Here is a 15177-nt window from a genome sequence, read left to right on the forward strand (position 1 = left end):
TCCTCATTTATGATAGGATTAAAAATCACATCCTCATTTTTAAAGTTTAAGAATCAATTTTTCCCCTTTTTGCCTCCAGGTTTATCTCTGGGGCTCAGAGCCTGCACTATGAATCCACTGCTCCTGGAGGCCACTTTTTCCCTTTTGTTGCCCTTGGTTTTTATTGTTACTGTTGTTGCTGTCATTACTGTTGAAAAGGATAGAGAGAAATCGGGGGTGGGGGGGGTGAGTCAGAGAAGGGAAGAGAAAGACAGACAGCTGCAGACCTGCTTTACCGCTTGTGATGCAACTGTGCTGCAGGTGGGGAGCCAGAGCCTTGAACAGTCCTTGCGCTTTGCACCTTGTGTGCTAAACCCACTATGCTACAGCCTGGTCCCCTTGAAGAATCAATTTTAAGCCAAGAACTAACTGAACCCCCTGTGAGATCTTTCTCTTGGTTTTCATTTGTGTATGTTTTCATTAGAATAAACAGTTTCTCTTTCATTTGTAAACCTGATTAGTCTGATGCTGAAATTGCTTAAATTAACTCTGATCATATTGTTATTTCCTTATCAAATGTTAAAGATAATTTCATTGTTAGAGGAATTAATAGCCAAAGCTATAAATTCTGCTATGAGTTGTGCAGTTGAAATAACAATTTTAAGAATTTTGATTCTATGTGTATCTTAAGACAAGTGATGAAGCCTTGATAGTCTACAATCATTTAGTGTAATCCAATGTCAAAGAACAAGCATACATCTGAAGTATGACAGAGTAACATTATAAAAAGGTTTATAATTAGGCAGTTCAGCAAATACAAGCTGGAATACATTTCACTCACTAATTTAAGGGAAAAAGAAGCATGTAAAAGGCATGAGAGAAAAGTGTGCAACTGTGCACATCTGTGTGTGTGTATATAACAGGTTTCCAAAGGGGAATAGAAGCATGTAAAAGGCATGAGAGAAAAGTGTGCATCTGTGCACATCTGTGTGTGTGTATATAATAGGTTTCCAAAGGGGAATAGAAGCATGTAAAAGGCATGAGAGAAAAGTGTGCATCTGTGCACATATGTGTGTGTATATATAACAGGTTTCCAAAGATTCCAGTCATCCTACTACAAACTATTTCCAAAATTTTATCCCAACTTTTAGCCAAGATTTTGAATAGCAAGTATCCAACTCAATAAAAGAAAAAGTCATTTAGGAAAACCCTTTCATTTTTCCAACACACATTCTGCCCCCAGCAAGCCAACAGATCAATTTTTGCCTCTTTCACCTCTAATTTAAGTAGTGACATTTTCTCAGTTAAAGGAAGTATGTAATAAAATGGAACACTGTCTATATTTAGTTGCAGTTACAAACAGTAAAGCTTCAAAAATTAGTAGCAATCATCTTACCCAAGCAAAATGAGCTGGGGAGATAGCTTAACAATTTACACAATACTCTCATGCCTGAGGCCCCAAGATCCCATTTTCAAACGCCTACCACCACCATAAAAGCCAGTTCAGAGTAGTGCTGTTTAAAATAATTTAAAACAAAAAAAGATGCTCTTGTGAATTTAAAGAAGTAGTCAAGATAAATAGAAAAACAAGTTTTATATCAGTCACTTGACTAGCTATCAGATCTAAACATTACTATTAACTCAATTAAAATGGGAAAATTATTCTCTAGCTCACAGAATTAAATGCAAACTTTTATTTTACAACTTACAGGAGGAATAAGAGAGTTTAGTAAAAATCCATGCTGATTATGTTTTGGGCGTATAACACTCCCTGCACAACTGTTAGATCTTTTATTAATTCATTACTTGTTTTAAGAAATCTTAAATGTTATATGTATTCATATGAAGATATTTATATAGTCGACGAATATTTACTGTGTAACTACAACCTTTAAAGCACTAATGCCTATCCCAAAATATTATCATACAGAGATAAATATGATGAGAAAATACTCAAGTAATTTTCCTGCCTCCTTTGAATATTTTTTATACATTGATCACATTTGCATTTGAATTTTGCCATATAGATTCGAATATACTCAACTATCTGCATTTGACCAAATACAATAGGAGAAAACTATAGCCATACTGGTAAGACTTCAGATATACATGTCTGAGACTTTGAGATGAATAAAATCTCATTTGAGTTACTACACAGACTACTACCTTTGAATGTCAAACATCCTCAAGACATCACACCAATAGGTATTTTTCACACAAGCCAATATTTATTAATAAAATTTCCATTTTATGAAGCATTTATCAGTCCCCTTAATAAAAATTAATAACTGCCATAATGTAAAGCACTAGCAAATTGAGTAATGGACCTGAAGTCTTCTACCTCAAGTTTGACTTTTCCTTCAACAGTCTTTACAATACACATCCTCTTTCTGTTTCTATCCTTTTGTAGTATGAGGCAATCTCTCTTTGTTCTCTGTTATACTTAAGGTTTTCCTCAGTTTTGTAGACTTCTAGATTCATATTATCTCTCTTGTTCTCATAACTGTGTCTTAAGTGATGAATCTAACATCATATTCGTTTAAGTATTCTATATCCATCATCTAAGTCAGCATTTTATGTTCCAGAGATATGGCAATGGGAAGGAACAATTAACAAAATTTGGAAAGTGTAGAGAATGAGGCTTTGAGTATACATGGGCTTCAGGACAATTAAGAAGTTTGGCTTTCCATCATCCAGGGCCTAAGTCAGGGAATCCTGAGATTCCCACATAGATGATGGGCCTAGACCTCTAACAGATCCCTCTCTACCCATCACTGGTCATCTCCATCAGGAACATCATAAATCCTCTTGTGGCCTCTACAGGACCTTGCCCTCAATATAGAACTACTATGGAAGAAATTACCCCTCTGTCCAAAGGGGAGCTGGGTCAACACACTGCCACTCAAGGAAGACAGGTCCTGAAATGAGTGCAGCCTAGAATGTTCCCAGCTATGACCATGAAATGTAAGCTTATACCAACAGGGATGCAGAGGTTACACAGGCTCCTGCGTTTAATATGAATAGATATGGGCCCTAGGTCTAATTGATGGGGTTGACAGTTAATGGTATTTATATACTTTTCCCATATTTGGGAGCTTCTCTCTGCCCTGATCCAGCTTTCTAGTCCTATTCTCAACTCTGACACAATCCTCCCAGACAATAATTTTAGGCATCCTGCATGTTAGCTGTCCGGACCAGGCAAAAATTAGTAGTCACCAGCCCGTCAGAATATAGCTAAAGTAGACTTCCTAGCTTTTCCAACATGAAGACTCCAAATTTCACCTGTTATACTCTTACCTTTAGGTACCTGACTATTAGACAACTTGTTCTGCTTTATGTCTTAATGCTTTTCATTCACCAAGATGCAGATGTTATCATGATGCCAACCTGACTTCCCTGGGCAGACAACCTCAACAATGTGTCCTGGAACCCTGCCTCCACAGAGCCCTGCCTCACTAGGAAAAGATAGAAACGGGCTGGGGTATGGATTGACTTGTCAATGGTCATGTCCAGGAGAGAAGCAATCACAGAAGCTAAATATTCCACCTTCTGCTCCCAATAAAAAATCCTGGTCCATACTCCCAGAGGGATAAAGAATAGGGAAACTTCTAAGGGGGAGAGGTGACATGGAACTCTGGTGTTAAGAACTGAATTGTATGGAACTGTACCCCTCTTATCCTACAGTCTTAGCAATCATCATTAAATCACTAATAAAAAAATTAAATAGTGGCAGGGGAAACAAAAAAAGTTTGGCCTTGATGTAGAATAAGGAAAAAAATATTTCTGAAGTCTCTAAAACAGTTTGCATATATCTGTTTAACAAAATTGTATCACTGCCTTTTGCTCTCTGATGTGTCTAAGTTATAATTTAATGTAATGGTAATCACAACTGAAGTAGGATGGAGCCATGGTACTGTGAGCGGGGACACGGAACACAGGAAAGGATGGGAGGGAAGTTACTGGCCAATATTTTAAAGAAATGTGAAATTATTTAGGTCTGTTCTTCTTCTAGCGTTTGCCCTTCTTCCGTAGCCAGTCAACAGCATCAGGTTGAGCCTGATGTAAAGTTTCGAGACCTCCTTTGAATCTGGAGAGGTGGCAGTCGTTGACTATGTGGGTCATAGTCTGTAGCCGCAGGGGCAGTTCGGGTCGTCTCTGGCTCCCCAGCGATAGAACATAGCGGCGCACCGGCCATGGCCTGTTCGATAGCGATTGAGGAGGGCCCAATCATAACGTGCTAGGTCAAAGCTGGGTTGACGCTTGCAGGGGTCTGTGATGAGGTGTTTGTTCTTTACCTCAGCTGACTGCCAGCTCTGTTTCCAAGAGTCTGGAACAGAGAAGTTCAGTGTAGGCGTAGGGGACCAGATTGGGTGACGAGACGTCAAGCGTTGGACAGGGTGGGCGAAGATATCCGCGTATATTGGCAGGTCCGGTCGAGCGTAGACGTGGGAAATGAACTTAGATTATGCCGCATCCCGATGAATATCTGGCGGGGCCATGTTGCTAAGAACTGGCAGCCATGGAACCGGGGTGGAACGGATGGTTCCAGAAATAATCCTCATGGAGGAATATAATTTGGAATCGACCAAGTGGACATGGGGGCTACGGAACCATACTGGGGCACAGTATTCTGCAGTGGAATAGCATCATGCCAGAGATGATGATCGTAGTGTGGAAGCACTCGCGCCCCATGAGGAGCTGGCCAGTCTTGCAATGATGTTATTCCTCGTGCCCACCTTTGCTGCAGTTTTTATGAGATGTTTGTGAAATGACAGAGTGCGATCGAGAGTAACGCCAAGATAGACTGGCTGGGCTTCATGCCGGATTCTCGTATCGCCAAGCTGCACATTAAGCTCACGCGAGGCCGAGGCATGGTGTAGATGGAAAACAGATGATACCGTTTTTGCAGTGCTAGGGATTGGTCGCCATTTTTTACAGTAATCAGATATCAGAGACATGTCTTTCGTGAGTGTTTCCTTGAGGATGTCGAACTTGGATGCCTGAGTTGCACAGCAGATGTCATCGGCGTAGATGAACTTCCTTGAAGAAGTTTCTGGGAGGTCATTGATGTAAATATTAAATAGCGTAGGAGCCAGAACAGAGCCCTGGGGGAGGCCACTTGAGACAAGTCTCCATCTGCTAGACTTGTCACCCAGATGCACCCGGAATCTTCTGTTTTGAAGAAGAAACGATATAGTGTTGGCCACCCATGGAGGCAGGCATCTTGAGATCTTGACTAGGAGACCACGATGCCAGACCGTGTCATAGGCTGCTGTGAGATCAACAAAGACAGCACCCGTCTTTAAATTCTTCTGGAATCCATTTTCAATGTAAGTTGAGAGGGCCAGGGCTTGTTCGCAGGTAGATCTTCCTGGGCGGAAACCAGCTTAGGCGGGTGATAGGAATTTCTCTGTAAGATGAGAAATACGTGACAGAAGCAGTCTCTCGAGGAGTTTGTAACACACGGAGAGGAGAGACATTGGTCTATAGCTGGCGGCCAGTGTTGGGTCTTTCTTTGGTTTCAAAACCGCTATAATCTTCGCACGACGCCAAACTTTGGGTCTGTTGATCTACAGAGATTCATCCTCTATCCGTGGAATCTACACTTCACCAATCACCAGTCAAAAATAAATCATTAAACATCTCAGTTTGGTCAATAAATCATAATCACTCTACTAAAGAGAAAGAGGGAAAAAATTTGGGATAAATAAAGAGCGAGATGGGCCATGCAATGGTAGAGCACACGTGTTAGCGCGCACAGGAAACCAGGTTCCAGTCCCTGATTCCCACCTGCTGGGGAAGCTACTTGAGGAGTGAGTCAGTGCTTTCTTCCTTCTCTATCTCCTTCTTCTTTCTCAGTTTCTCTGTCTTTATCCAAAATAAATAAATAAATATGTTAAAAGAAAGAGAAAACAGGAGGGAAGAAGGGAAAGGAAAAGAAAGCAATGGAAGACATGATTGAGTTTAAATTATAGCAGGCTCACTTGGAGGCCAGAAAATACCTCATCTGGTAAAGCACATACTTCATCATGTATAAAAGGACTCAGCTTTGAGCCCTAGGTTATATATACCACATGGAAGCATTTTCATGGGCCAAGCTTCACAAGTGGCCTAACACTGCTATACTGTCTGTGCTTTTCTGTCTTTCAGCCACTATCTTTATTTAAAAATAAAGTGGTGGAAATTGGAGGAAGATGGCGGACTGAGAAGTCGCTAACAGCGAGTGCTCTGATCGCATCGTCGGCAACGGTTCCAGATGCCACCAGGATGCTGGCTAGGCTTCCCTGGATTGAAGACCCCACCAACGTGTCCTGGAGCTCAGCTTCCCCAGAGACAGAGGCAGACTGGGAGTATGGACCGACCAGTCAACGCCCATGTTCAGTGGGGAAGCAATTACAGAAGCCAGACCTTCTACCTTCTGCAACCCTCAACAACCCTGGGTCCATGCTCCCAGAGGGATAGAGAATGGGAAAGCTACCATGGGAGGGGGTGGGTTATGGGGATTGGGTGGTGGGAATTGTGTGGAGTTGTACCCCTCCTACCTTATGCTTTTGTTCACTAATCCTTTCTTAAATAAAAAATTTTAAAAAAATAATAAAAATAAAAAATAAAGTGGTAGAATCATATAAATCATGTAGATTCATAGCCCTGGCTAACTGGTAGCAGAAGGAAGGAAGAAAAAAAAGGAAGGAAGGGAGGGAGGGAGGGAGGGAGGGAGGGAGGAAGAAAGCAGGACTCTGGTGTGTAGAGTTGATTTTAGAAGGAGAAGACTAAGACTTGCAGTAATCAGGATGAGACGCCAAAACACTAATTAAATCTAAGGCACTCAAAATATTCAAAATCTGAGACAAAACCACGTGTCACCTATCATATCAGGACAAGTGTTACTCCAAAATCAGCAAGTCAGATGTGAGTAACACAGGCAGAACGAGGCTAAGCAATGATGTTAGAGGAACTGAAAGTCCAGAGAGCACTTCATTATCTTGGGCTGGAGAGCAGACATCTGTAGACAGATCAAAGTATCAAGCAAAGGTGCTCAGACAAAGACTGACAGCCATTCTGTATGTGGCTGACACCCTGGAGTCAAGTTATACTTCAGAAACCAATTACCTAACATTTTATTCAGATCCTATCAGCAGTAGTAATAAATTTTAAAAAGTCTTGAAATAATGTGGTTGTTTTTTTGTTACTTTAATTTACACTCGATTTTTTTTATATAAAAAGTACAAATGGGGTCGAGTGGTGGTGCAACAGGTTGAGTGCATATGTTACAATGTGCAAGGACCCGGGCTTGAGCCCCCCAGTTCTTCACTGCAGGGGGAAAGCTTTGCAAGAAGTGAAACAGTGCTACAGGTGTCTCTCTGTCTCTCTCCCTCTCTAGTTCCCCCTTCCTTCTCAATGTCTGGCTGTCTCTATCCAATAAATTAATTAATTAATTAAAAATGTACATGGGGGCTGGGCAGTAGAATGTACATAGTGCTGTGTACAAACAGTTGGGTTCAAGACTCAGTTCTTTCTCTCTCTCTCTCTCTCTCTCTCTCTGTCTCCCTCAAAAAAGAACAAACAAAAACTGGCCACCAGGAGCAGAGGATTCGTTGTATTAGGTTACAGTGATAACCCTGGTGGAAATAAAATAAAATTTAAAACCCTAGGGGCTGGACAGTGGGTAGTAGCAAACTTGGGTTGAAAACATGTTGCAAGGTGCAAGGACCCAGTTTCAAGTCCCTGGTCCCCTGCAGAGGGGAGAAGCCTCAGGAATAGTAAAGCAATACTACAGGTTTCTTTGTCTCTCTCTTCTCTCTCTCTCTCTCTCTCTTCTCTCAATTTCTGTTTCTAGCCAATAAACAATAAATATATTTTTAAAAAAGTTTAAATGTACACACCCAATAAAGCCTGAAGTCATAGTTGATTTCTAAATGAGTGTTTCTCAAAATTCTAAATGGAAATATTGCTAGCTATTATTTTGCAAAGTTATTCTGATCCCAACCATTATAGAATATCCACCTCTTGTAATAAAAATTTAGTTCACACTCCCTGATGATGTAATCTTTGGCCTCTAACTAAGGTGAAAATAAAGGTGCCAATTTTCGGCCCAGCTCTTGTAATGTCAAAGTCTTGCATAGAAAATTTAGCTAGGAACACTGGCTCTTTTCACACAGAGAAAGTCACCAAACAAGCCTCACCAAATAGCAATGAGTTTTGATCACTCCTAGACTCATGCACTTTGGCACAAGTGACCTTTAAGAGAAAACACAATTTCCTGAGTCTCTTGTAAAGGATTTTCCTCACTAAGCCAGAATTTACATATATGTAATTATTAGATATAACTTTCTTAGTTATGAATTAATAATTCTCTTGAGTAAACTATCCCATACCCTGTTTATAATACACTTATGGACCATGTATCATTTCTTCTTTATAATACATTATTGTGTTGGGATAATATGAAAAATAACATTACTTTTCTGTAACATGGAACAATTCATTTAATATAATATAATTCATTTAATATGTGTCTACTTAGTATCTAACTTGTACATGACACTTAAGAGTTCAAGATGGAAGTGATCAGTCTCTTGATCTAATGAAGCGGAAGTCCCTGATTAATCACACCCAACACACCAGTGTCTTCCCTGCATGCCTGTGTCCATATATCCTATTCTTTTTTTAATATTTTATTTATTTATTAATGAGAAAGATAGAAGGAGAGAGAGAGAGAAAGAACCAGACAACACTCTGCTACATGTGCTGCCAGGGACTGAACTCAGGACCCCATGCTTGAGAATCCAATGCCTTATCCACTGCGCCATCTCCTGTACCACATATATATCCAATTCTTTATGTGCTACTTCATGACTCCTCCAAAACATTTTCCACTGGTGGTCCCCAAGGTTCTCTAGTCTTTCTATTGGAAATCTACCATCACTACTAATACAACAGAATTAAATCTAGTCTCTTCAGCAAGAATGGTAGGTTCAGAATCTGGCTGAGCAACATAATAACTATGTGAAACCATACCATCATCCTTTCCTGAATGCTAGGCAGGGGGACCCTATTTCTTTTTATTATTATTATTATTCCCTTTTGTTCCCCTTGTTTTTTTATTGTTGTAGTTATCATTGTTGTTGTTATTGATGTCGTTGTTGTTGGATAGGACAGAGAGAAATCGAGAAGGGAGGGGAAGACAGAGAGGGGGAGAGAAAGATAGACACCTGCAGACCTGCTTCACTGCCTGTGAAGCGACTCCCCTGCAGATGGGGAGCCAGGACTCGAACCGGGATCCTTACGTCGGTCCTCATGCTTTGCGCCACGTGTGCTTAATCCACTGCGCTACCGCCTGACTCCCTGACCCTATTTCTTAAAAGTCCTCCCTACCAGGATATCTGGCATATCCAAAACTGAAGACATCATAATTTCTCAAAATGTGATTCGTTTCCTAAACAACTACTACAACACTTTCATGTTAACTTTTTTCCAAACACCTTTTTTCCAAATCTGAGAATCAGATAAAGACTTTTCTTCCATTGTACCCAAGTACATCAGAAGCTAGTTAAAAGAGCACAGGTTTTTGGGCTTGGGAAACAGCATAATGGTTATACAAAGGACTCTCATGCCGGAGGCTCCAAGGTCCTAGGTTCAATCCCTAGCATCACCATAAATCAGAGATGAGCAGTCTTTCCCTCTAGTACCTCTCTCACATTAAAATAAAATTTAACAATATAAAAAAGAGCATAGATTTTTTTTAATCTACAGTCACAAAAATGACTATTAGCAGCTACTATAGCAACATCATCACTTGCCATGAAAAGCACACTGTGAATTAATAGGCAAGAAAGGTTAGCAGAAAACAATTGATATTTTAAATATAACATTTACCATCACAAGTAGCTATAAAGTTAATTTTTGAAATTAGATTCTATTTAGAGTTCAGATACTAAGCAAATATCATATATTACTTGAAACATTTCTATGAAATACACCTAATATGTCATTAAAATATTAAAAGCCTAACACATGCAAAGTCTATTAAAATGCACATAATTTATCTCACTGAAAATGAAAATATAGCCAATAAATTATACTATTCATCTGGCCTCCTTTAGCTCTCCCTTAACATACAAATGCATTCTTTTTCTCCAGACATAGCAGCTGGGAATGAAAAGAAAGATTTCAAATGATCATTTTCACATCATATTCCATCATCTTTTCATCAGTTTTTCCATCATCTTTTCATCAGTTTTCCCTAGCTTTTCTTTGAGCCTATTCTTTTACAAGAGCTCTCTTTTTAGATCAATCCATATTTCCATAATCCACACTGCCCTGCGGCTTCCTCCTCTTCTCCCCAGGGTGGACTAACCCTCACATCCAGAACTATGGTTTACAACTGTCATTAAGCCTTATAACAATAACAAGATAACAAAAGAACTGATGGGGATGAAGCTGGCTGGCACCATATGTTGACCAAGTTCAACATTTTCACTAATAGAGAGTATTTTTTTAAACTCTAGAAGTTTAATAGTATAATGCCTTCATATCTACTTCATATCTTCAGAGAGCAGTTCTATTTCCTCAGCTGTATCTTGGGCTTAAATTTTAAACACTGATAACCTACAGCACTACTTCAATAGACCTTATTTATTACTACTTCAATAGACCTTATTTATTAGTAATATAGATAAAGATGAGGGGAAATGGAAATAGCCATATAAATATAAAGGTAAGGTGGTGACTTGAGATTGGTTACTGATTCTTTTCATCCACAAACCTTACTAAACTGTATCTATTCCAAAAGGAATCCATAATTTCCCTAGAAGAAACTTTTAAAGGAATATGTACCTATATGAAGTAAAATTATCTCAAAATAATGTTCCATGTGAATTAATACTGACTGACTTTATGATAATTTTCAAAGACTCAGATTCTTTCATTAAAACAACATGCAAAAATAGTACTACTGCTTCCATCCTCTCAGTGTTTCAGTCAACTCATTTTGGCTTTTTTTATTTAAACTAAACAAATTACATTTTATTTTAAACTAAATAAAGAGAAATTTGAAATGTGGATTTTGACTTGGCAGAGAGACTTTCTTATTCTTCTATCTTTAGCACTTTCTTTCAACTTTGAGAAAATTGTTTCTAACACACTAGTCTATGTTGTGTAAATTTGCAAAAATAATTATCCCTTTTGCTATCTCAAAGACTCAGAAATCCTTATAAAACTAAGTTACATATTTACTTTTGTCAGGTATTTCCTTCTCAATAAAAAGTAAGTTTTTGTGAAATCAAATTATCTTTTAATCTGCATCATTTGTTATTTGATTTCCATAGGTTGTTGGGTGATGTAAAACTTTCCTGGATTGGTCTGAATTCAGCATCATTTACATAGTTAGATTATAATTATTCACTGCCTTAAAAATAAATTTAGAAAACCTTACTAGTAAGAGTTCATTAAAGCATAATCTATTCACCCTTCAAGGAGACAAATTTTATTCTAGTATCTAAAGTGTATGCAAAACCATTTTTACAGCTGGAGTTTGTCAATTCTATTTTCCAACTATTTCAGTTGTAAGGCAAATTTTCTAAAACACACCACTGTTCTGGTTTCCTTTTTTTGTAATAAAGTTTTAAAATTTTAAGAGTAGAAAATAAAACTAGGTATACAGGTAAAATAAGAATGTGATCACATTTTGTCCTGAGTTTTCTAGCACTGCACATATAAAAGAAGCTATGCTTACTTATAGAAAAGATGAATAGAGAAATAATTATGATGATCTCATATTTAATTTTAAGCACTTCCCCACATGCTTAGTTTCTGTATTTTTACTGATTTTTTTTTACAAATAAGAACAGAAATCATAATATGCAGATCTCAAAAACAACTGACAATAAATTGATATTTTAGCATTAAGATAGTTCCCTGACAAAATGTTTAGGATGTGGAACAAAATATGTAGTTATGACACAATTATAAATCTCTCACTAATTATCATCTTTATAATATTACTATTTTTCATTAAAATTAAGAAATAAGTCTTAGAAATGTAGTATATTAAGGGGCCAGGTGGTGGTGTACCTGGTTGAGTACACAAGTTACAATGTGCAAGGACCTGGGTTTGAGCCCCCAGTCCCCGTATGCAGGAGGAAAGCTTCAGATTGGTGAATCAGGGCTGCAGGTATCTCTCTCTCACCCCTCTCTGTCACCCCCTTCCCTCTTTATTTCTGGCTATATCTATCCAATAAATAAATAAATAAGATAAGATAAAAGAGAATTGAGAAAATCTTTTTTAAAATGTAGTACATTTTTAATCTATCTTTATACATCTATTATTAGAAGAAAATACTACAAGAGGCCAGGTGATAGCACACCTGTTAGATAAGTATCACAAGCAGTGAAGCAGTGCTGTGGGAGTCTCTCTCTCTTTCCCTTTCTATCTCCCCCTTCCTTCTCAATCCCTCTGTCTCTCTCTAATAAATAAATACATAACATTTTTAAATAATACACAGTGCATACTTGGTGTGTATGTGTTTTCTGACCGTCTCCACTAATCTTGTTATGTGATTAAAAACTTCTAATTTCTACTTTAAATCTAAACTCCCTGGACCACCATAAACCAGAGCTGAGCAGTACTCTGGTTGAAAAATGGGAGGTGTGCTTAAAGCAATTAGGTTTTGAATTAATATTTCCATTAAAAAGAACACTAACTTAATTTTTAATAGCATATTCTTCCAAATTAGACAAAAATGCATTCATGTCTTAGCTCCACCTCTTTTAAGGAGTATATATGATCTGAGACAAGTTTCCTACCAAAGTTGCAGTTTAAGGGGTGATACTAACTACCAGCAGTGCTCCTAGGACTAAGGATAATATACACTATACATAGAATGCTCCTAGTACAGTGCTCTATACATGTGAAGAGCTAAGTAACTTTTTAAAAAGAATTATTACTGAAGGAGTCTCAGGTCCAGAAAGTAGACTAGTTGGGTTGGGAGGACATAGTAAAAGGCAAGAAGAATGAGAAATACACAGAATATATATGTCATACCCAGATTTTTCAATAGAAGCAAATAGGAAAATAGTTCAAGACCCTTGAATGGGTTTCTACATAAAATCTGGTCTTTCTAAATATAACAGGAAGTGAGGAAAATAATATCTGGTGGTACTTTCTATTCTTACTTGCAAAAAATATCTAACCCCTGTGAGGAGGAATCCTAGGGGTTATGAGTATACACCCTCTCCATAGAGTTAATTGGTGTTTTTTTTTCTTCCTTTCATTATTGGGGGGGATTCATGGCTTACAGTCAACAGTAAAATATAGTAGTTGGTATATGTGTAACATTTCTCAGTTTTCTACCTATCAATCTAACCCTTCCCCCAGGTCCTCCTCTGCCATCATATTCCAGGACCTGAACACTACAGACACACACAGACACACACACACAGAGACACACACACACACACACACACACCAGAGTCTTTTACTTTGGTGTAATAATACACCAGTTAATTGTTTTTGTTTGATTGACTGACTAAGGAGGTAAGGCCTTATTAATATTCCACCAACTTCACAAATTGAGAAAATAGAGCTACAATTCAGTATATACTAAAAAATTCCAGTCAGCAGTTTATCAGTCACTAAAAGGAACAGCAATAGTTGGTCTTGGGAAAATCTGACTATCTGAATTTGACCAGCACACTATTGTTGCCCTTATGTTAAGGCTGCAAATTCCCTAAGAATTCTCAAGGGCAGTTTAAGAGACAAAGTCAGCTTTAAAAAAAAAAAGGCATTAGACCTGGCAAAGAGGTTTGTGCTTTGGTCAGTGAACATAAGAGACTTGAGAAGACCAAAAGAACATATTTTCAGAGTGGTCCGGGAGGTGGCGCAGTGATAAAGCTTTGGGCTCTCAAGCATGAGGTCCTGAGTTTGATCCCCAGCAGCACATGTGCCAGAATGATGTCTGGTTCTTTCTCTCCTGTCTTTCTCATAAATAAATAAAATAAATAATAAAAATAAATTTAAAAAAAGAACATATTTTCAGAATGGTCAGATCAGTCAGTAAAGCTCTGCGCGTTATTTGGGAACAAAATCAGTTAAGCCTTCTATTTCCAAACTATGCCTTCACTGTAGGAGCTCCTAGATATGCATGGTATTGATGAGCCTAACCATTCTCCAAAGGGCTAAAAACAAATTAAGTGTACAGACTTTTTTTTAATGTAAAACAACAGTCAAGAACTGGGTCCAATTAATACTGAACATGCCCATTTAACTGAGAAAATGTAATTTCCTAGTCATATCAAGCTGATGTTCAATTGTAATAATTATTATTCCATGTGTATCGAAATCATATACATCTATATACTTATTTCTGAGTGGACTGCCTAAAAGGAATCAGGTTTTGATAAATAATGTGAATCATACCTGTAAACTTAAAACTAAAATTACATTTACTACCATTATTAGCATTTTAACTTTTTTTTTGGGGGGGGGGTCTGCAGGGCCTTTTGTATTTGTGATTTCACCAGTTGAGTCAACTTTTTTCACAGGGAGAAAGATCGAGGCAGAGAGAGAGAGAGATGCCACAGCAGTGAAATTTCTTCCAGTGCCAACTACTACTCCCTTATGGCATATTCTGATGCTCAAACCTGGGTGGGGCATATGGCAAATCTGACAGATTAAAAGAGGGTGAGGTACATTATATCTGTAAGCATGCATCTCCTACTAGGGCTTTTCATTACCTATCCACTTGGTAGGAAGACTCTTCCACATATACTCTCCACACATGGCTTTGTTCTCTTTTCTCAGTTGATCAAGAGAAAAATAATTACAGCAATTTTTGAGAAAGCACAGAAATAGCAACTAATCAAAGCATTCCAAAATAAAAATGTTTTTAAGAAGGTATGTATCACCAACCTGGTCTCCAAAATCTTCTGGGAATTGCCACAACACCACCGGATCTGTAATTAAGTGACACAGGGCATTAAACAAAGTCAAAAAAATTTAAAAAATAAAAAATAATTTAAAATGATAGTCCTTTAAATTACTCTTAATATTGTCAAAGTTACTTCTTCATTACTCATATTTTTTAATTTTTTAATATTTATTCCCTTTTGTTGCCCTTGTTGTTTTATTGTTGTAGTTGTTGTAGTTGTTGTTGTTGTTGTTGTTGAGTGGGACAGAGAAATCGAGAGAGATGGGGAAGA

General features: G+C 38.0%; 1 protein-coding gene across 5 annotated transcripts in view; it reads right to left on the reverse strand.

Annotated features, from left to right (window-relative positions):
• DENND1B (DENN domain containing 1B) overlaps positions 1 to 15177 on the reverse strand; it is a 206639-nt gene that overhangs the window by 141149 nt on the left and 50313 nt on the right. For all 5 annotated transcript variants that reach the window (XM_060178489.1, XM_060178493.1, XM_060178490.1 and 2 more), the window contains exon 3: positions 14888 to 14931. In XM_060178489.1, coding sequence (XP_060034472.1) covers positions 14888 to 14931 — 44 coding nt within the window. The remainder of the gene's footprint in view (positions 1 to 14887; positions 14932 to 15177) is intronic.

The sequence above is a fragment of the Erinaceus europaeus genome, chromosome 19 (assembly GCF_950295315.1).
Source record: "Erinaceus europaeus chromosome 19, mEriEur2.1, whole genome shotgun sequence".
Classification (NCBI taxonomy): Eukaryota; Metazoa; Chordata; class Mammalia; order Eulipotyphla; family Erinaceidae; genus Erinaceus; species Erinaceus europaeus.